Consider the following 22,399-nt stretch of genomic DNA (forward strand, 5'->3'; position numbering starts at 1 on the left):
ACCCCGTTCAAATAGCACCTACTACCATACCCCGTTCAAATGGCCCCTACTACCAAACCCCGTTCAAATAGCACCTACTACCAAACCCCGTTCAAATAGCACCTACTACCAAACCCCGTTCAAATAGCACCTACTACCAAACCCCGTTCAAATGGCCCCTACTACCAAACCCCGTTCAAATGGCACCTACTACCAAACCCCGTTCAAATGGCCCCTACTACCAAACCCCGTTCAAATGGCACCTACTACCATACCCCGTTCAAATGGCACCTACTACCAAACCCCGTTCAAATGGCACCTACTACCAAACCCCGTTCAAATGGCACCTACTACCATACCCCGTTCAAATAGCACCTACTACCATACCCCGTTCAAATAGCACCTACTACCAAACCCCGTTCAAATAGCACCTACTACCATACCCCGTTCAAATGGCCCCTACTACCAAACCCCGTTCAAATAGCACCTACTACCAAACCCCGTTCAAATAGCACCTACTACCATACCCCGTTCAAATGGCCCCTACTACCAAACCCCGTTCAAATAGCACCTACTACCAAACCCCGTTCAAATGGCCCCTACTACCATACCCCGTTCAAATGGCCCCTACTACCATACCCCGTTCAAATGGCCCCTACTACCATACCCCGTTCAAATGGCACCTACTACCAAACCCCGTTCAAATGGCCCCTACTACCAAACCCCGTTCAAATAGCACCTACTACCAAACCCCGTTCAAATGGCCCCTACTACCAAACCCCGTTCAAATGGCCCCTACTACCAAACCCCGTTCAAATAGCACCTACTACCAAACCCCGTTCAAAAAGGCACTTCAATATTTTGTCTTGCCCATTCACCCTCAATGGCACACACAATCCATGTCTCAATTGTCTCAAGGCTTTAAAAAAAATCATTTTTTAACCTGTCTCCTCCACCTTAATCTACACTGATTGAAGTGGATTTAACAAGTGACATCAATAAGGAATCATAGACTGACCAAGTGAAAGCGTTCCTAATGTTTTGTACACTCAGTGTCTATGCCCTATAAAATGTAGAAAGGGTATAAGGTGTATAAAAACTTTATGAATGGTTTACAAAGGCTTTTTAGAGTCTTTAGAGCTCATAATATATAGAGTTATATTATGCTCTCCAAAGACATCATACATGCAATGAACAGCCCCATTAACCCATTTAAGTGTCTGTAGCCTTGGGGCGACCAGTGTCCCAGACCCATCAGCGTCTTCAATGAGAGAAGCACACACGATCACTGACATCATCACATCATTACCAATACTATGGGTCAGTGGGTGGGGAGGTTGGGGACACTTCACTAAGGATGATTCTACTCCCTCCCCCAACACCCACCACCATCACCATGGTGTTTACTCCCTCCCCCAACACCATGGTGTCTACTCCCTCCCCCAACACCCACCGCCATCACCATGGTGTTTACTCCCTCCCCCAACACCCACCGCCATCACCATGGTGTCTACACCCTCCCCCAACACCATCACCACACAAAGTACATACAGTACATTACTCAGTAGAGTTGCACACAATCAAATACTAAGGCAATAACAGGACATGGAAACACACACACACCTTTCGTCGGTTATGCCTAGGTTGTCAATTTCATTTGTCACCTCTGCTATCTCACCCTTCAGCCTCTAGATGGAGTGAGTAAGAGAGAGAGAACGAGAACGAGGATGAGTGCATGGTACAGTTAAATCTATTTGATCAGTCACTTAATCACACACAAGAGAAATCTGACCCTCCCTCAATCTCAAGGAGCGGCTTTGATCCAGCTTCAGATAATACTAATACCCAAGGCACTAAAAGGGAGGGAGGAATAAAGGCGAGAGAGCGTGTAATTGGTGTATTTCACCAACTGGGAAATATCTGCTTCTGAACAAGGAGGTTTCCAGCGTTCTGACAGGAGACACACAGGTATGTTGATATGTTGTGTAAGATATGTTACGTCTAGGCAGTCCTATGGGTTGTGTGCAGAGTGGGTGAATCTTCTACAGATGGTCCCCCACAAGTAACTGGTGCACCTTCTGCTAGCTGGGGTCAAACCAGACCAACCCTCCCTCCCGCCACCTTCTCTTCACCTGACCCAGATCTACAATCCCCTGCCTTCTTTGCCCTTGACACCAGTTTAACATATTTTTTCTCTCTCTTTCATATGCACTCTCGCTCTCCCTTTCAGGGTCAGGTTAGGAGGGGGCAGGTCAAAATCTAAGCCCCTGATTGGCTAATCAGAGCCGCTAAGATCAAAGACACAGAAACAGAGAGATGAAACAAAGGGGGGAGGCAGTCAAACCCACTAATGAACTCAATCAATCTCTTTACACAGCAGCACTGGGCAGAGGGGGATGTGTGAATTGGGGGTTGGTAGTGTGGCTTGTTTCTCATACATACTCTCCTAATCCTCAAAGCCGTGTACGTGCAGAGAGCAGCACACACTCCCGCATTCAGATCCAGACATGTGCGTATGTACGTACTTACTTTGTAACGCTCAACGCAGGAGATGAGAAGCAGGCACAGGGAGAGAACTATTTAATATAGACGGACATGCAGCGGAACAAGGAAAGCGTCTGGACATAAACACAACAAACAATACTACTACAGGGAACACAGAGGAACAGACATATATGCAGGGACAAATCAACAAGGAGGGGGAGTCCAGGTGAGTCCAATGAGCGCAGCTGCGCGTAATGATGGTAACAGACGCATATGACGGGTACCCTGGCGCCCTCGAGCGCCAGGGACGGGGAACTGGAGCAGGTGTGACATACTTACATATGCCCTCCCAGGCCCACCAATGGCTGCGCCCCTGACCATCCATGTGAAATCCATAGATTACGGCCTAATAAATGCATTTCAATTGACGAATTTCCTTATATGTACTGTAGGAGTATTTGTCTGTAATAAAGCCCTTTTGTGGGGAAAAACTCCTGATTGGCTGGGCCTGGCTCCCAAGTGGGTCAGCCTAGCTCCTAAGTGGTTGGGCCTATGCCCTCCCAGGCACACCCATGGCTGCGCCCCTGCTCAGTCATGTGAAATCCAAATATTTGGAAATTATTAATTTATTTAAATTGATTGGTTTCCTTATATGAACTGTAGTTTTGTTCAGTGTGTGTGTGTTATATATATATATATATATATATAAAAACAATTAAACACACACACACACACACACACGTTCAAAAGTTTGGGGTCACTTAGAAATGGCGTTTTTTTTTTAAATATCAAACTTTTTCTACGTTTCTACAACTTGATTGGAGTCCACCTGTGGTATATTCAATTGATTGGACATGATTTGGAATGGCACACACCTGTGTATATAAGGTCCCACAGTTGACAGTGCATGTCAGAGCAAAAACCAAGCAATGAGGTTGAAGGAATTGTCCGTAGAGCTCCGAGACAGGATTGTGTCGAGGCACAGATCTGGGGAAGGGTACCAAAAAAATGTCTGCAGCATTGAAGGTCTCCAAGAACACAGTGGCCTCCATCATTCTTAAATGGAAGAAGTTTGGAACCACCAAGACTCTTCCTAGAGCTGGCGGTCCGGCCAAACTGAGCAATCGGGGGAAAAGGGCCTTGGTCAAGTCAGGGAGGTGACCAAGAACCCGATGGTCACTCTGACAGGGCTCTAGAGTTCCTCTGTGGAGATGGGAGAATCTTCCAGATGGACAACAATCTCTGCAGGACTCCACCAATCAGGCCATTATGGTAGAGTGACCAGACAGAAGACAATCCTCAGCAAAAAAAGCACATGACAGCCCGCTTGAAGTTTGTCAAAAGACACCTCTCAGACCATGAGAAACAAGATTCTTTGGTCTGATTAACCCAAATAAAAACTATTTGGCTTGAATGCAAAGTGTCATGTCTGGAAGAAACCTGGCACCATCCCTATGGTGGAGCAAGGTGGTGGCAACATCATGCTGTGGGGATGTTTTTCAGCGACAAGGACTGGGAGACTAGTCAGGATCGAGAGAAAGCTGACCCAAGCACACAGCCAAGACAACGCAGCTGTGGCTTTGGGAAAAGTCTCTGAATAATGTCCTTGAGTGACCCAGCCAGAGCCTGGAATTGAACATCTCTGGAGAGACCTGAAAATGCAGTAACACTCCCCATCCAACCTGACAGAGGTTGAGAGGATCTGCAGAGAAGAATGGGAGGAACTCCCCAAATACAGGTGTGCCAAGCTTGTAGCGTCATACCAAAGACGACTCGAGGCTGTAATCGCTGCCAAAGGTGCTTCAACAAAGTACTGAGTAAAGGGTCTGAATACTTAAGTAAATGTAATATTGCCGTTTTTTTTAAATGTATTTTATAAATTAGCAAAAAATGTGTTAACCAGATTTTGCTTTGTCATTATGGGGCATTGCGTGTAGATTGAAGGGAGAAAAAACAATTTAATACATTTTAGAATAAGGCTAACGTTAAAAAATGTGGAAGAAGTCAATGGGTCTGAAAACTTTCCAAATGCGCTGTATATAGAGTACCAGTCAAAAGTTGACACCTACTCATTCAAGGGTTTTTCATTATTTGTATTATTTTCGACATTGTAGAATAGTTTAGACATCAAAACTATAAAATAACATATGGAAACATGTAGTAACCAAAAAAGTGATTTATTTAACAAAATATATGTTATATTATAGATTCTTTAAAGTAACCACCCTTGCCTTGAGGACAGCTTTGCACACTCTTGGAATTCTCTCAACCAGCTTCATGAGGTAGTCACCTGGAATGCATTTCAATTAACAGATGTGCCTTGCTAAAAGTTAAATTGGTGGAATTTCTTTCCTTCTTAATGCGTTTGAGTCAATCAGTTGTGTTGGGACAAGGTATACAGAATATATCCCTATTTGGTAAGTCCATATTATTCCATATTATTTCAAAAACGGCTCAAATAAGCAAAGGAACGAGAATTCATCATTACTTTAAGACATGAAGGTCAGTCAATACAGAACATGTCAAGAACTTTGAAAGTTTCTTTATGTGCAGCCGCAAAAACCATCAAGTGCTATGATGAAACTGGCCCTCATGAAGACCGCCACAGGAAAGGAAGACCCAGAGTTACCTCTGCTGCAGAGGATAAGTTCATTAAAAAGTTACCAGCCTCAGGAATTGCAGCCCAAATAAATGCTTCACCGAGTTCAAGTAACAGACACATCTCAACATCAACTGTTTAGAGGAGACTGCGTGAATCAGGCCTTCATGGTCGAATTGCTGCAAAGAAACCACTAACAGCCACCAATAAGAAGGAGACTTTTTGGGCCAAGAAACACGAGCAATGGACATTAAACGGGTGGAAATCTGTCCTTTGGTCTGATGAGTGAAAATTCGATTTTTGGTTCCAACTGCCGTGTCTTTGAGACGCAGAGTAGGTGAACGGATGGTCTCCTCATGTGTGGTTCCCACCGTGAAGCACGGAGGAGGCGTGATGTGTGGGGGTGCTTTGCTGGTGACCGTCTGATTTATTTAGAATTCAAGGCACACTTAACCATCATGACTACCACAGCATTGTGCAGCCATCTGGTTTGCGCTTAGTGGGACTATCATTTTTTTTTCAACAACCTCCAGGCTGTATAACGGCTATTTGACCAAGAAGGAGAGAAACGGAGTGCTGCATCAGATGCAGTGGTGTAAAGTACATAGGTAAAAATAATTTGACCTCTCTGGGATATGTGGGACGCTAGTGTCCCACCTCGCCAAAAGCCAGTGAAATTGCAGGGCGCCAAACTCAAACAGAAATCTCATAATTAAAATTCCTCAAACATACAAGTACTATACACCATTTTAAAGATAACATTCTTGTTAATCCAGCCACAGTGCCTGATTTCAAAAATACTTTACAGTAAAAGCACACCATGCAATTATGTTAGGTCAGCACCTAGCCACAGAAAACATTGCCATTTTTCAACCAAGTAGAGATGTCACAAAACTCTGAAATAGCATTATAAATAGTCACTTACCTTTGATGATCTTCATCGGAATGCACTCCCAGGAATCCCAGGTCCACAATAAATGTTTGTTTTGTTCAGTAAAGTCCATCATTTATGTCCAAATACCTCCTTTTGTTCACGCGTTTAGTTCACAAATCCAAATTCACAAGGCGCAGGCACTTAGTCCAGACAAAAACTCAAAACAGTTCCATTACAGTTCATAGAAACATGTCAAACAATGTATATAATCAATCTTTAGGATGTTATCATAAATCTTCAATAATATTCCAACCGGACAACTCCTTTGTCTTTAGAAATGAAAGGGAACGCAGCTCGCACTCACGGCCTGCACGGACTTAGCTCATGGCATTCTGCCAGACACAAACAGCTGACTCAAACAGCTCTCATTTGCTCCCCCTTCACAGTAGAAGCCTGAAACAAGGTTCTAAAGACCGCTGACTAGTGGAAGCCTTAGGAAGTGAATTCTGGCCCCATTTACACTGTATTCAAACCTCAGAATTCCCACTTCCTGGTTGAATTTTTTTGGTTTTTGCCTGCCCTGAGTTCTGTTATTCTGAGTTCTGTTATACTCACAGACATCATTCAAACAGCATACTAATTATATGCATATTCTAGCTTCTGGGCCTGAGTAGCAGGCAGTTTACTCTGGGCACCTTATTCAGCCAAGCTATTCAATACTGCCCCCCAGTCCCAAAGAAGATAAACTACTACTTAAGTAGCTTTTTTGGATATCTGTACTTTACTATTTATATTGGACTACATTCCTAAAGAAAATGTTGTACTTTTTACTCCATACATTTTCCCTGACAACTCATTACATTTTGAATGCTTAACAGGACAGGAAAATAGCCAAATTCACGCACTTATCAAGAGAACACGTGGCCATCCCTACTGCCTCGGGTCTGGCGGACTCACTAAACACAAATGCATCTTTTGTAAATAATGTTTGAGTGTGACCCTGGCTATCCAGTCACACTTAATATAAGGAATTATAAATTATGTTTAAATTAACTTTTGATACATGAGTATATTTAAAACCAAATACTTTTACTCAAGTGGTATTTTACTGGCTGACTTGAGTAACTTTCTATTAAGGTATCTATACTTTTACTCAAGTATGACAATTGGGTACTTTTTCCACCACAGATCAGATGACCTAGCTTCCACAATCACCCGCTCTCAACCCAATTGAGAGGGTTTGGGATGAGTTGGAACACAGAGTGAAGGAAAAGCAGCCAACAAGTGATCAGCATATGTTGGAACTCATTCAAGGCTGTTGGAAAAGCATTCCCCATGAAGCTGGTTGAGAGGATGCCAAGAGTGTGCAAAGCTGTCATCGAGGCAAAGATTGGCTACTTCGAAAAATAGAAAATATATTTTAATTTGTTCAACTTTTTTTGGTTACTACATGATTCCATGTGTTACTTCATAGTCTATTTTCTGCATTGTAGAAAAATAAAGAAAAACCCTGGAATGAGTAGCTGTGTCCAAACTTTTGACTGGTACTGTATGCACATACACACACAATCCCATTGTAGGATCGAATTCTTCCAGATCAGAGGGTAAATGCTGGGTATGGGGGAAGTGCAGTACTAGGCTAGACAGAAACACACAAACACAGCCCTAGACAGAGCCTCATCTATCATGAAAGAGTGTAACGCTCTAGTGGACATAATGCATTCTCTTCCTTCTCCCCCTTTCTTCCTTCTCTTTGTCTCCCTCTCTCATGACTGGTTAGTGAAGAGGCATACTGTGCACTGCAGTAATTAGGGGTCAAGTGTAGGGGAGAAGGAGGTCCTAAGTCTTTGGACATGCAGTTCTTGGATTTCACATTTCACTAAGCAATTGAAACCGCAGAGAGAGAAAGTTGACATTACATAACAGAATCAGCTGCTTTGCATTTGGCAGTAATGGTTTGAAAGTTCCAGCGGTTTGCTACTCTGTGTGTGTTACCTGTATGTCCTGCAGTAGTTCTTGTTTCCTACGGCGGATGCTCTCCAACTCCTGTCTCTCCTCAGGACTCAGATCATCAGGTACTAAGAGGGGGGAGAGAGAGAGCGAGGGGGGAGGTGAGAATAACAGTGCTCTGGGTCACCATGGCAACATAGCCTAGATCAATCAAAATAATACCTCCCCAACACCCTCCTAGCCACTGACTGGGGTGACACACACACACACTACAAACCAGCCACATCCCTCTCTCTCCATCCCACCCTCTCCCCATCCCGCAAGCACTCACAAGACCAACCAAAACCTTCCAGACGCCCACACAAGCCTGAACAATATATGCAGTACAAAGATAAGAGAAAGAGGGAACCACATGTCCATCGGGGAGGAAGAAAGGACACACCCATTACACCATAGGGCAGCTGAAGTAGGCTGGAGCAGGGGACCAAACTATCAGCTCCCATTTTAACATTGAAGCTGAGAATAACATCACTTCCGCGAGCACACACACTCCCAAAATCCATGTGATATTTCATCAGAGGAGGAGAGGGGGGGGGTATTTATTTTTCTCCCTCGCTTCCCCCCTCCGCAGTGTTAGAGGCATCACTACAGACCCGTGTTCGATCCCAGGCTGTATCACCACTGGCCATGACCGGGAGTTCCGGGTTAGGTGAGGTTTTGGCCGGGGGGGGGCTTTACTTGGCTCATCACATTCTAACCACTCCTTGTGGCTGGCCAGGTGGCTGCAGGCTGACTGCGGTCGTCAGTTGAACAGTGTTTCCTCAGACACATTGGTGCAGCTGGCTTCCGGGTTAAGCGGGCAGGTGAGTGCGATATGGCGGGTCATGTTTCAGAGGACGCATGACTTGACCTTCGCCTCTCCTGAGCCCATTGGAGAGTTGCAACAATGACACAAGATCGTAACTGAAATTGGGAAAAGGGGGATAAAATAAATTATCTGGCTTATGTGAGCATTAAAAATGTCCATAATTTCAGCCCAAGCAGCGAACTGTCAACCATGGGGGCCAGAGTGACAACCAGTGAGACGGAGAATGCAGGTAATGATTAACATTTACTTAAAAAGGAAATAGTTAGTCTTTCTAGTTAACCTTTCTATTTCACATTTTTTAAACCTATGGTAGATTGAATGTTCACTGATGATTCTTTTCGTGGTTTTTCAGCCCTGGGGGCCAAAGTAACAGCGAGGGAGAGGTGGAGGTGCTGAAGAGAGAGACCTCCAGAACATCAAAGTTTGTCAAGTGCGCCGAATACAACAGGTGTAGAGACCTTACAGTGAAATGCTTACTTACAGGCTCTAACCAACAGTGCAAAAAAAGGTATTAGGTGAACAATAGGTAAGTAAAGAAATAAAAACAACAGTAAAAAACAGTAGCGAGGCTATAAAAGTAACAAGGCTATACAGACACCGGTTAGTCAGGCTGATTAAGGTAGTATGTACATGTAGATATGGTTAAAGTGACTATGCATATATGATGAACAGAGAGCAGCAGTAGCGTAAAGAGGGGTTGGCGGGTGGTGGGACACAATCCAGGCTAGTATTGGTTGTTTACCTCAGTTGAAAAGTAGAAAATGGCCCATTTCTAATCTTCTGGCAGTAGACCAGGGTTTCCAAAACTCGTGCCTGCCCCCTCCCCCACCCACCCCGGGTGCATTTTTGGTTTTTGCCCTAGCGCTCGCTACCAACTCATTGCAAACATTTGATTGTTTGAGTCAGATGTGTAGTGCTAAGGCAAAAACCAAAACGTGCACCCGGGTGGGGCCCCAGGACTAAGTTTAGGAAACCCTGGTTTAGACTATGCAGTTTATACTATGCATTTCATTTTCTCTTCTGTGTTCACAGCCAGACCAAAGGTGACCTTCTCTGCTTCACTGGCTGATATTGTAGGACCCCTCACTACTGCTGAAACCATAGTGGTCCAGCCCAAAATCTTTACAAACATCAGCAAGGCCTACAACCCAGATACAGGTAATAATCTACACTCACTGGTCCATTTCAAAACAACCCACTAATCATTGTGACTACCACTAGCAAATCTGAGAGGTTTGGGTAGGAGGTGTAGACAGCAATATAGCCTACTGTAATTGTTTCTGATTTTGGAGGTGTTTATTAGTGTGTGAAAAGAGAGCATAATTTCACGGAAAAAGTTTATCCTCTTCTCGTCCTCTGCTGCAGGTACTGCATCTTCACAGCACAAGTGAAAGGAGTGTACTACTTCCGATCCACTGCCTGTGATTATCTACCCTTCAAACACACAGGTGTAACTATGTATAAGAATGGAGGGAAAGTGTAAATGTGATTCACCCTGATAGTGGAGGTTATGAGTATGTAAATAATGCAGCCACTCTAGAGCTGAAAGAGGGGGATGCGATATTCTTGAGTCTCCCGTCAGGCAGGAGGCTTCACCGTTACCTTTTACAGACAAACTTTACGGTATGCTGCCTGTAAAAAAAAATAACTGTCTGGCAATGTATTTTAGAACACATTTTTACCACATTCTTGCCAGGATAAGCCCGTGCACATGCCTGCACATTTAGGAGAGGAAGTAGTCGTGGGCCTATGTGGGCGGACATCCATTTTAATCAATCCATTGAATATACATATATATTACAAAGAAATCCATTTTACATGCGTTTTAGGCAGGTCCTAGAAAACATTATACGACTAATGAAATGTCATTTCAAAATAATGTAATTTTTTGTTGTTTAATGATGTTACTGGTCTGTGTAGTCTATCGGCTACATGGCTGTGCCATGCACAGGAAATCAAACGTTGTTTTGTTCATTAAAACAGACGACACTTAGGCTACACCGATCACAGTCAACACATTTTTATAGTAGACTAAGAATATAATGAATAACAGAAAAAAATACAAAATAATATTTTTCCACATTTGCGTCACAGCAACATGTGGAACCACTGTCCTATATAAAAAAAGTGATACTTTGAAACAGAGCCCAAGCCCATTTCTTTTTCATCCACGTTTAATCTCTTTCCAACCCTCACTCCACTTTGTTAGGGAGCAGGCGTGGGGGTCTTACATTGAGAGTATCCTCATCATGATACCCATAGAAAAGAATCATCTAGATTTCAAAAGCATGCAAGTCTCATCTTCATATTTCACATATTCATATTCATCTTCATATTTCACATATTCATATTTCACATATTCATATTCATATTCATCTTCATATTTCACATATTCATATTCATCTTCATATTTCACAACCTCCGTGGGCTTTTGGAGATGCCTATACACGATCAAGTAAAATAATGTACACAAGCTCTGTCTCACGTCAGACGTTTCTCAAACGTCAAATTTAGAAGTTGTTCCAAACGTCAAAGTTAGAAGTGTTTAAGTTTAAATTTAGGCGTTAAATCCCAATTTTTAAAGGTTAGTGTTAAGTCTAGGCATTAACTCAGAATTCTTAAGGTTAGGCAATCACTCCGAATGGTTAAAGTAAGGATTAAGATTTGGGGTAGGCTTAAAGCAAAAATATGAAAAACTACTTTCTATTTGCTGGACTCATAAATACAACCTTAGCATCTGCCTCTGATTCCAAACACCCATCCGCCATCCCCGTCCACAACGCAAAACCAAAAACTTGTAGGTAACGGCGTTCACTGTTGCCCCTAGTGGCCGGTTTCCACATCCATCTCCCGACGTCTTCAGACTAGGGCTGGGCAATATGGCCAAAATATCATATGGCATTTAAGTATTTTATGCTTTTGATTAATAAAAGTTCTACATTTGCTTTATAAGTAGTGTGTGACCCTAGGGTGGCAACACATATATTCTAAATTATTTCAATGGGTCTTTCTCCATTCTGATTGTATTGAACAGTATAAAACAATCAGCCTGAAAACAATGACCGGTAGAAGCTACAGTAATTTTCATTATTGTTAGCAATGATTTAGGAATCCTTGTGAGTAAGTATTAGCTAGGTTGCCACTTGTTGTTCACCTATTGAAATTGAACTTCAGTTCATGGAAATAAATAGCTAGCTAGCTAGCTACTTAACCCTGTTGTCCAAAGCTAATGTTATAAGCAGCCAGCTTGCTTCATCTGGCTAGTGAGGCTCGACCGGACCGGGTTATGTGTTGTGAAGCTAGCCACAAGTGGAATTTGTGGTTTGCCTTCAAAATAAAAAAAAAGTGTCATTGACAGTAATGCAAATGTATACAAATAGAATCATGCCATACTTTTATTTTGAAGGCTAACCGCAAAGTCCACTATTGTGGCTAGCTTCACATAGATGATAACACCACCATTAATCAATTAAGAACAGTCTTATAAATTAGGGTTATTTTAGATGACACCTAGGTATATAGTTCTGTCTTCTACACCTCTCTCCCAACCTCCTCTTTCTTTATAATGTACACCATATGTGCATTGAAGAACTGATTGAACTTTATAATATTATAATTATAATGTATGTATTAATAACACCTGGATAACTAACTTTCAATAAAGCGTTTCACATTCTCCACTGGTTGAAGTTAAATATCTCACTGAAATACTACACCTATCCTGTGTCCTCAGATTAATGCAGATGAAGGGACTTAGATATGCATAGGCAGTGTAGTTGTACTGTTTTTTGTCTGTATATATGAATTACAAAATCAGCTTTTGCTTAAATCATGTTTCTAGTCTATTGCATAGTTACAATGTGTAATCATTGATGTCCCAGGAGCAGGAGTGGTAAACACTGTTGAAGTGTATATCTGTAATACATACATGCAGTCATGGCATCATTCAAAGAATTGAGTTTGATACACCTGGTATTGGATATGACTGAAAAAGAATGTCTCAGAGATTCATACCTGAACCCCACCTTTATTGCCAAGGTAGAATACATGATCAGTGAATATATTCAATGTACAGGCTACACTGTGGGCATCTCATGCTTGGTAATAACTACAGTACATGTATATAGGACTTGCATCCTTGGCACAATCAAGTGATTATATTCCACTCAATCCATAGGCTTCATTAATGCCATTCAGACTTGAACTTGATACAACTATGATAGCTGAGGTTCATTGGTATGAATATTAGTTCAGAAGCTAACGTTTTAGGTTCCATACACAGATCAGCTACATAATGTAGCTAGCTACACATCCATAGGCATAGCTACTTTCATCATCCACTACACAATAAGAAAATAAATAGTTGTACATTCAACGTGCAGTAAAAGCTTTAGCTAGCTAGATTCTTTACATCCACTGTGTCACAAGACGACAGCCTGGTTTGCTGGTTCTCAGGAGTCCCTAAAACATTAAATCAACCTGAATTACAATGTCATACTCATGTCATAACATTAGCTAGCTAGCTGGCTAATGTTAGCTAGTCAGCTAACTTGCTAAATAGCGATTTTCGTACATTTACTTTATGACAAAAACAATATGCACAATCGTTTGTCTCTACATTAATTAACATATTCCTCTAAATTGTACATTTTTTGCTTGACTCGTTATAACGTTATAATTCCTAACATTTGCTTCCACCGTAATGTTTTGTCAGCCATCTTTGCTGAAGAATTTCACCAGGGATGAGTGGCTCGCGTCAAATTTGTCTCAATATGTATGATTGGTAATATAAAAAGCTTGGGACCCAAATGCATAATGAGCACTAACTCTCCCTTGCGGAGGTCTGGAGCAATGAAGCTGTGATGCTGGGTACCTCCAAGTCCCGCAGTGTAAGCTCGCAACTTTTAAAGGAGGAACTGCTGTACCACACCTCCTCGTGCCTTATTGCTATTATAAACTGGTTATCAACGTAATTAGAGCAAAAAAAAATTATATGTTGTGTCATACCCGTGGTATACGGTCTGATATACCACGGCTGTCAGCCAATCAGCATTCAGGGATCGAACCACCCAGTTTATAATCAGTGATAGATCAGCAAACAAATAGATGAGCTATACCACTTCCACTTATTTGCCCATCCAGAGAATTAACCAAATATACATAGAGGTTCAGTGAAACAAAATCACAATGGATTGATTAAGACAAGTCACAGGCGTTTGGTTGGGAGTAGGCGTAGGCTACTGAGCAACTGCAAGTGAAGAGCAAAATAATCCGCTTGTTAAGCTACACAACATCCTGGCTAAATGTTCTGATCAGTGTAAATAAATGAGCCACCTAGACAAGATGATCATGAGCAGCACTCACCTCAGCTAACATTTCCAAAGCCTAATTCTGGCCCAACCAATATCCAAACGGAGATTCAGTGGAAAGAAAAATCTAACATTGATTGAGCATGTCCCCATGCTTGTCTCAAAGCAGCGTGAAACGGTGCAGAAATAGTCAGTAGTGGAAAAAGTACCCAATTGTCATACTTGAGTAAAAGTAAAAATACCTTAAAAGAAAATTACTCGAGTAAAAGTCAACCAGTAAAATACTACTGGAGTGAAATTATTTGGTTAAGTATATTTAAGTATCAAAAGTAAAAGTATAAATAATTTCAAATTCCTTATGTAACCGATGTGAAATGGCTTGCTAGTTAGCGGTGGTGCGCGCTAATAGCGTTTCAATCGGTGGCCTCACTCGCTCTGAGACCTTGAAGTAGTGGTTCCCCTTGCTTGGCAAGGGCCGCGGGATTTTTGGAGCGATGGGTAACGATGCTTCGTGGGTGTCAGTTGTCTATGTGTGCAGAGGGTCCCTGGTTCGAGCCCGGGTAGGGGCGAGGGGACGGACGAAAGCTAAACTGTTACACTTATATTAAGCAACCTAGACAGCACGTAGGCAGGAATTTAAAAGCCGTAGGCAGGAATTTACGTCAATCATGACTAGGTCGTGCATGGCTTTGTTGCCAGCAATACCTTTCATATATAAAAGAAAGCGGACACAAAGAAGGTGGGATGCTAAAGTTGGCGGAAAAATGTGGTGAAAGGTGTATCTGTGACAACACCATGAATGCTGTAATGATTGGTTTAACGGGTTAACTAGTGCTGTAACCAATGGGTTAACTAGTGCTGTAATCAATGGGTTAACTAGAGCTGTAATCAATGGGTTAACTAGTGTTGTAATCAATGGGTTAAATAGTGCTTTAATCAAATGGGATAAATAGTGCTGTAATCAATGGGATAAATAGTGCTGTAATCAATGGGTTAACTAGTGCTGTAATCAAATGGGTTAAATAGTGCTGTAATCAATGGGTTAACTAGTGCTGTAATCAATGGGATAAATAGTGCTGTAATCAATGGGTTAACTAGTGCTGTAATCAAATGGGTTAAATAGTGCTGTAATCAATGGGATAAATAGTGCTGTAATCAATGGGTTAACTAGTGCTGTAATCAATGGGTTAACTAGTGCTGTAATGGTAAAGAGTCTATGTTAAGGCCACTTGGAGTCTAAATGGCTCCTCTTACTTCTATCAATAAACACATTTAAAACAACGAAGAATCATATTTTGTATTGTGGATATTTTACCAATCAGCATTGACCTGATAAATTTGTTAAAACTAGCTACCAGTATATGACAGCAGTTCAATGTTTCGGGTGGGTATTGAGAAGGCTTGGGAGGGAGAGTTTGGTTACATTGTGAAGTCTTGTCCACCCAAACAGACACACGCATGCACTGTTCTGCCCACGCACTGATAAGAGCATGCAGTTACTGTTGCATCTCTCAATCAGACCTTAACACACACATTGCGTTATCAGCTGATACAGCATGTACTATATTTTTGCTGTGTGTTTCCTGATGTCAAGAGGTGGCTGTTTCCTAGCAGTGTGACGATAATATGAGCGGGAAAAGGGGTAGACACACAGCGTGTAGTGTTCCTACCTGAGCGAGTTTGTCATTTCCAGTCCTTCCACTGTTACCAGTATAACACAGGTCCAGATGCAGGTCTCTCCCAGAACACTTGCTTCACCCTTTAGTCCGTCTACCAGTCTCCACAGAGCCCACTCACACACACCACACACACAAACACACACACTCCAGTCTTGTCTACTGTACCTGTAGAATGACTTTCCCAGGTCCAGTACCAGACACTTCTCACACAGTCCAGCCCAGAAAAACTTCAGCTCAAAAAAATAAAGTCCAGTCTTTGTCTAATCCAGTCTGGCAGTAGTAGTCTCTCAATAATATAGTCCAGACTTCTCTCCCAGTACAGCAGACCAGCCTGGTTCTTCTGTCCCAGTGTAACCCACCAGTACCCCAGTCCAGCCAAGCAGTATAACCCAGACAATACCAGTCCCTCTGAGCCCTCCAATCCCGTGGTACAATACTAAAATAACCAACACTGCCCCCCTCTCCCCTGCAACCAGGCAGACTGTCCTTAACCCTTAATTACCTGCCAAGCTTACCATCTGTCTTTCACATCACTACACTACTACAAACTTGTAATGAGAGAGCGAGCAAGGTAACAGGCTAGCTGCTCCACCACACCACAGAGGGCGTGAGGAAGAGCACGAGAGAGCAAGTGTGTGTGAACCAGAGGAGTGTTCAGCTCAATCACTCTACCATTTGTTGAGAAATCACTGACATGACAGGGGGGGGAACCCTCCCCCGCAACTCCTCCCTCTTTCCCTCCAAGCATTATACACAGTCTCCACCCCGTGGACTCTCACACATAGCCCTAGGTATGTGTACTCATGACTGTCGGACTGTACACCAATGACCTCCAGCACTGAATATGATCTCGGACTTAATGATAAACAAACCATTATGCAACAAGGGGCACTCTGTCCAATTATTTCACTTTTCTTTTTTAAATCTGGCAACATAAACAACTTGTCCTCTAAGAGATGCTACAGTACATAAATCTCAGTGAGTCTATTACTCAATGTGTGCTTCCGGGTTGGACTGCTGCGAGTCCATTAGCTACAGTTTCAGTTACTGATACTAAGTTGATGCAAAGAACCTTTGGACAGACCTGATCCCAGTTTCCCAAAAGCATCAACTACTTAAGGCTAGGGGGCAGTATTTTGACATCCGGATTAAAAGCGTGCCCAAAGTAAACTGCCTGTTACTCAGGTCCAGAAGCCAGGATATGCATACACTCTAAAGTTTCTAAAACTGTTACGATAATGTCTGTGAGTATAACAGAACTGATTTGGCAGGCAATGTGGGAAACCCAATTTATTAGGATCCAAATTGCAGTTCCTATGGCTTCCACTAGATGTCAACAGTCTTTAGAAATTGTTCGATGTTTTTCTTTTGAGAAATGAAGAAGTAGTCCTATTCTTTCCATGTGTCACTCAGAAGGACTCTAGTCTTTTGGTGTGTGTGAACAGGAGTGCACTCCTCGTTTTTCTTTGGTATTGGAAACAGATTATTCCGTTTAATTTAATTTTATTGCTATTTCTGACTTTCGTTATGCATCTGTTTGGTTGGAAAATGTTTTTCATGGTTTTGTATGAAGGGCGCCTTCACCGTAAAGCCTTTTTGAAATCTGACAAAGCGGCTGGATTAACAAGAAGCACAGAACTGCCAGGCCCTGGATCAATGGAGATGCTCAAGTTTTTTAATCCTGTATCGACAGATTCATGGAAATACAGTGTCTTGCGAAAGTATTCGGCCCCCTTGAACTTTGCGACCTTTTGCCACATTTCAGGCTTCAAACATAAAGATATAAAACTCTTTTTTTGTGAAGAATCAACAACAAGTGGGACACAATCATGAAGTGGAACGACATTTATTGGATATTTCAAACTTTTTTAACAAATCAAAAACTGAAAAATTGGGCGTGCAAAATTATTCAGCCCCCTTAAGTTAATACTTTGTAGCGCCACCTTTTGCTGCGATTACAGCTGTAAGTCGCTTGGGGTATGTCTCTATCAGTTTTGCACATCGAGAGACTGAAATTTTTTCCCATTCCTCCTTGCAAAACAGCTCGAGCTCAGTGAGGTTGGATGGAGAGCATTTGTGAACAGCAGTTTTCAGTTCTTTCCACAGATTCTCGATTGGATTCAAGTCTGGACTTTGACTTGGCCATTCTACCACCTGGATATGTTTATTTTTGAACCATTCCATTGTAGATTTTGCTTTATGTTTTGGATCATTATCTTGTTGGAAGACAAATCTCCGTCCCAGTCTCAGGTCTTTTGCAGACTCCATCAGGTTTTCTTCCAGAATGGTCCTGTATTTGGCTCCATCCATCTTCCCATCAATTTTAACCATCTTCCCTGTCCCTGCTGAAGAAAAGCAGGCCCAAACCATGATGCTGCCACCACCATGTTTGACAGTGGGGATGGTGTGTTCAGCTGTGTTGCTTTTACGCCAAACATAATGTTTTGCATTGTTGCCAAAAAGTTCAATTTTGGTTTCATCTGACCAGAGCACCTTCTTCCACATGTTTGGTGTGTCTCCCAGGTGGCTTGTGGCAAACTTTAAACGACACTTTTTATGGATATCTTTAAGAAATGGCTTTCTTCTTGCCACTCTTCCATAAATGCCAGATTTGTGCAATATACGACTGATTGTTGTCCTATGGACAGAGTCTCCCACCTCAGCTGTAGATCTCTGCAGTTCATCCAGAGTGATCATGGGCCTCTTGGCTGCATCTCTGATCAGTCTTCTCCTTGTATGAGCTGAAAGTTTAGAGACACGGCCAGGTCTTGGTAGATTTGCAGTGGTCTGATACTCCTTCCATTTCAATATTATCGCTTGCACAGTGCTCCTTGGGATGTTTAAAGCTTGGGAAATCTTTTTGTATCCAAATCCGGCTTTAAACTTCTTCACAACAGTATCTCGGACCTGCCTGGTGTGCGCCTTGTTCTTCATGATGCTCTTTGCGCTTTTAACGGACCTCTGAGACTATCACAGTGCAGGTGCATTTATACGGAGACTTGATTACACACAGGTGGATTGTATTTATCATCATTAGTCATTTAGGTCAACATTGGATCATTCAGAGATCCTCACTGAACTTCTGGAGAGAGTTTGCTGCACTGAAAGTAAAGGGGCTGAATCATTTTGCACGCCCAATTTTTCAGTTTTTGATTTGTTAAAAACGTTTGAAATATCCAATAAATGTCGTTCCACTTCATGATTGTGTCCCACTTGTTGTTGATTCTTCACAAAAAAAATACAGTTTTATATCTTTATGTTTGAAGCCTGAAATGAGGCAAAAGGTCGCAAAGTTCAAGGGGGCCGAATACTTTCGCAAGGCACTGTAGTCATGGCCTCTAAACTGTCAAGCATTATACTGTGTACCAAACTCACTTTTTTAGTGGCAGTAATAAAGCCTCTTGAAAAAGCCAAACCTTGACCCAGAAAATATTTGTAAATAATAACACACAAAAAAAAAAATAGCACTGAGACTGCACTCGTGAAGGTGGTAAATGACTTTTTAATGGCGTCAGACCAAGGCTCTACATCTGTCCTCGTGCTCCTAGACCGTAGTGCTGCTTTGACTCCATCCATCACCACATTATTTTGGAGAGATTAGAAACCCTAAATTGGTCTACAAGGACAAGTTATTGCCTGGTTTAGATCTTATCTGTCAGAAAGATCTGTTCGCCTCTGTGGATGGTTTGTCCTCTGACAAATCAATTGTAAGTGTCACCTTTCCTCAAGATTCCAGTTTAGGACCACTATTGTTTTCACTATATATTCTACCTCTTGGTGATGTCACTCGGAAACACACTCAACTTTCACTGCTATTCGGACGACACACAGCTGTATATTTCGATGAAACATGATGAAGCCCCAAAATTGCCTACCCTGGAAGCCTGTCTTTCAGACATAAAGAGAGATGAAGGCACATTTTTTACTTTGAAACTCAGACAAAACAGAGATGCTAGTTCTAGGTCCCAAGAAACAAAATGTTCTGCTGTTGGATTTGCCAATTAAATCGGTTGTACAGTCGTCTGGAAAAAAACCTCACCGTTTCTCTAGACATTGATCTCTTTGACGAACATATCAATAGCTATTGGGAGCTATTGATATGTTCGTCAAAGAGATCAATGTCTAGAGAAACGGTGAGGTTTTTTTCCAGACGACTGTACAACCGAGTTTCAAACAAGAAACAGAAATGTCTACGTGTTGCAATAAACAGTAAGGTAATGGAATTATGAAACACTAGCAATTATTGTAGTATTAGAAACGTGTGAAAGCAAAAGCAAATATTTCAAATACTTGACTCTGGCGACTCCTTGTGGCGGGACGGGCACCTGCAGGCTGACCTTGGTCATGAGTCTAACATGTTTCCTCAAACACATTGGTGCGGCTGGCTTCCGGGTTTAGCGGGCTGGTGTTAAGATGCGCTGTTTTGCGGGTCATGTTTTGGAGGAGCCCATTGGGGAGTTGCAGCGATGAGACAAGCTCGAAAAGGGAGCTGCATATTTATTTATTATGGCAATCCTCTCTTTCTACAATTTGACGTTTGCACTGCACCCGATTCTATATCTGTACAGCAAATCAACAATCTGTTCTCTAGCTCAACCGACCTGTGTTGATTGACAGTTTGAAGGTCCAATCAGAGTGCAGAGTGTGCGTTTCACTAGCCAATCTGTTGCAGTGGTTTTTTTTTTTCATTTTCCAAGGGCGATGCTGTGGCTACTGTCTCTGGCTGTGTATAGATTAAGCCACGTACACCAGGATTCCCCAACTGGCAGCCCGTGATTTTATTTCCCCCCCAACACTTGCTCCTTCCATGACATAGACTAGCTAGGTGAATCCAGGCATAAATTAGCATTTCTCTCTCAGCCTCACTGCAAAATGTGTATAATTGCAGGAAATGAGCTCTAAAACTGGATACTTTTGTCACTGCTGCCAACAGGATGGCTTTTTAAAATGTTCAGTTGGCGACAGCACTGTTGGCCATGCCGACTGCCACGCCCCCACCACCTAAGACACATTTTGATCCAGAAGAAACCCTGCAAATGTATGCAAGGTTTGAAATTATGTTTTAGTTAAATATTGTATCTGTTTGGAAGTCTTGCGGTCAATTTGCAGACTACAAAGTATTTGTAATTTCAAGTCAGTCTCAAGTCAAGTAATTTTATTTTCAAGTCTAAAGTATTCACATTTGTCATGTGACTTGAGTCCACAACTGCTGTTTTCTACCAGAGAAGTTGTTTTAAGTTTATTATTCGTATGTTCTGGATAGGCATGGAATACATCGTCCAACTAAATGCTTACTTGCAGGTTCCTTTTCGACAATGCAACAATAATAAATAAAGATAGGAATACGAACATAAAGTAAGTCGTTTTATTGCCTTCAGTTGCTCTTTATGGTAAGATTTGAATGGAGAAAGCTGATCAGAGCAGCACTGCTTTTCTTTTGATCCAATTAGTATCGACACATGCCTCAACAATGCACTTAGCAAACACTCTCGCTGCGTGGTGTTTTGGAAAACGCATCTTACGTCTTCGGCTGATGTAGGAACGATGTATCGTAGACACACACGCATTATGATTTCAGTGATACACAGTGCACACACCGCTGCATGGCCTCAACTCAGTCCGCTAAATGAACCTTTTGTTCTAAGGTCGTCTGGAAATTAGCATATGACCTGTTGCGCTATTGCAGGCTGAGTAAGTTATTTTAGCCAGTCAACCGTAAAAGGTACGGCGAAAACATGTTACTAATAGCCAACAGAAACAAGGTAGCAATAACTTAGATGAAAAATAAATAGCATACAGGTATTAACTGTTTATAAAGCTAAGTCCTACATCAAATAGCATTGGCTAATTAAGTCTGGTGCTACTTACCCACTCCGTCTGCCGACTTCAGAACCATCATGTAGCCTTTCTGTAAACTACGAATCCTTTCAAAAACTTTACAAATTGCTGCTCACGTAGCAACTATTAATTGGAGCGCTCAGATATATATATATATATATATATATATATATATATTTAGAGGTTGACTTTCTATCTTAAAATGACGTGTAAAGGCTGTGAATTGACTCAGAACTTGGGCGTACCATGCGGTGAAACAAGGCGTGGTTTAGTAATACTTGCTACTGGGCAGCCAATCAGAAGCTTTGCTACCCCGATATTCGCTAAGCTCCACCCCCAGAAGTCACACATGCACACACACACAAGCACCCTTGCTGCCCATGTTGACTCCAATGCTTCCCACAGTTGTGGCAACGGTCAAGTTGCCTGGATGTCCTTTTGGTGGTGGACCATTCTTGATACACATGGGAAGCATGGGAAACCAGCAGCGTTGCATTTCTACCATACCCTGTTCAAAGGAACTTAAATATTTTGTCTTGCCCATGAATGGCACACACACAATTCATGTCTCAAGGCTTGAAAATAATGATTTAACCTGTCTTTGATTTAAACAAGTGACATCAATCAGGGATCATAGCTTTCACCTGGATTCACCTGGTCAGTCTGTCTTGGATAATATTTTGTGCACTCAGTTTATAGTGTCCACTAGTTACCACAGTCACAAAGTCACATTGGAAACATTAGCTTTTTTTTTATCTTAATTTAAGGTTAGTGTTAGGCATAAAGTTAGCAGTGTGGTTAAGGTAAGGGTAGCGTTTA

General features: G+C 42.1%; 1 protein-coding gene and 1 long non-coding RNA gene across 7 annotated transcripts in view; one reads left to right on the top strand and one right to left on the bottom strand.

Moving 5' to 3' along the window:
* Positions 1-21,765, bottom strand: part of LOC110499419 (cytohesin-1) — a 33,651-nt gene extending 11,886 nt beyond the window's left edge. Inside the window, exons 1-3 of one of the 6 annotated variants that reach the window (XM_036956267.1) lie at positions 21,611-21,765; positions 7,932-8,014; positions 1,603-1,667 (exon numbers count right to left, since the gene is read on the bottom strand). In XM_036956267.1, coding sequence (XP_036812162.1) covers positions 1,603-1,667; positions 7,932-8,014; positions 21,611-21,641 — 179 coding nt within the window. In that variant the 5' untranslated portion in view covers positions 21,642-21,765. Of the gene's footprint in view, positions 1-1,602; positions 1,668-7,931; positions 8,015-15,733; positions 15,888-15,907; positions 16,414-21,610 lie in introns of those variants that run through there. The other 5 variants (XM_021576554.2, XM_021576556.2, XM_036956268.1 and 2 more) reach the window with 5 other exon arrangements.
* LOC118942065 lies at positions 7,766-11,962 on the top strand. Its single transcript, XR_005037991.1, has 3 exons — positions 7,766-8,983; positions 9,107-9,912; positions 10,120-11,962. It is a non-coding gene; the product is annotated as an uncharacterized LOC118942065 (long non-coding RNA).
* Positions 21,766-22,399: the final 634 nt, after the last annotated feature.

This window comes from Oncorhynchus mykiss, chromosome 20 (genome assembly GCF_013265735.2).
Source record: "Oncorhynchus mykiss isolate Arlee chromosome 20, USDA_OmykA_1.1, whole genome shotgun sequence".
NCBI classification, from domain to species: domain Eukaryota; kingdom Metazoa; phylum Chordata; class Actinopteri; order Salmoniformes; family Salmonidae; genus Oncorhynchus; species Oncorhynchus mykiss.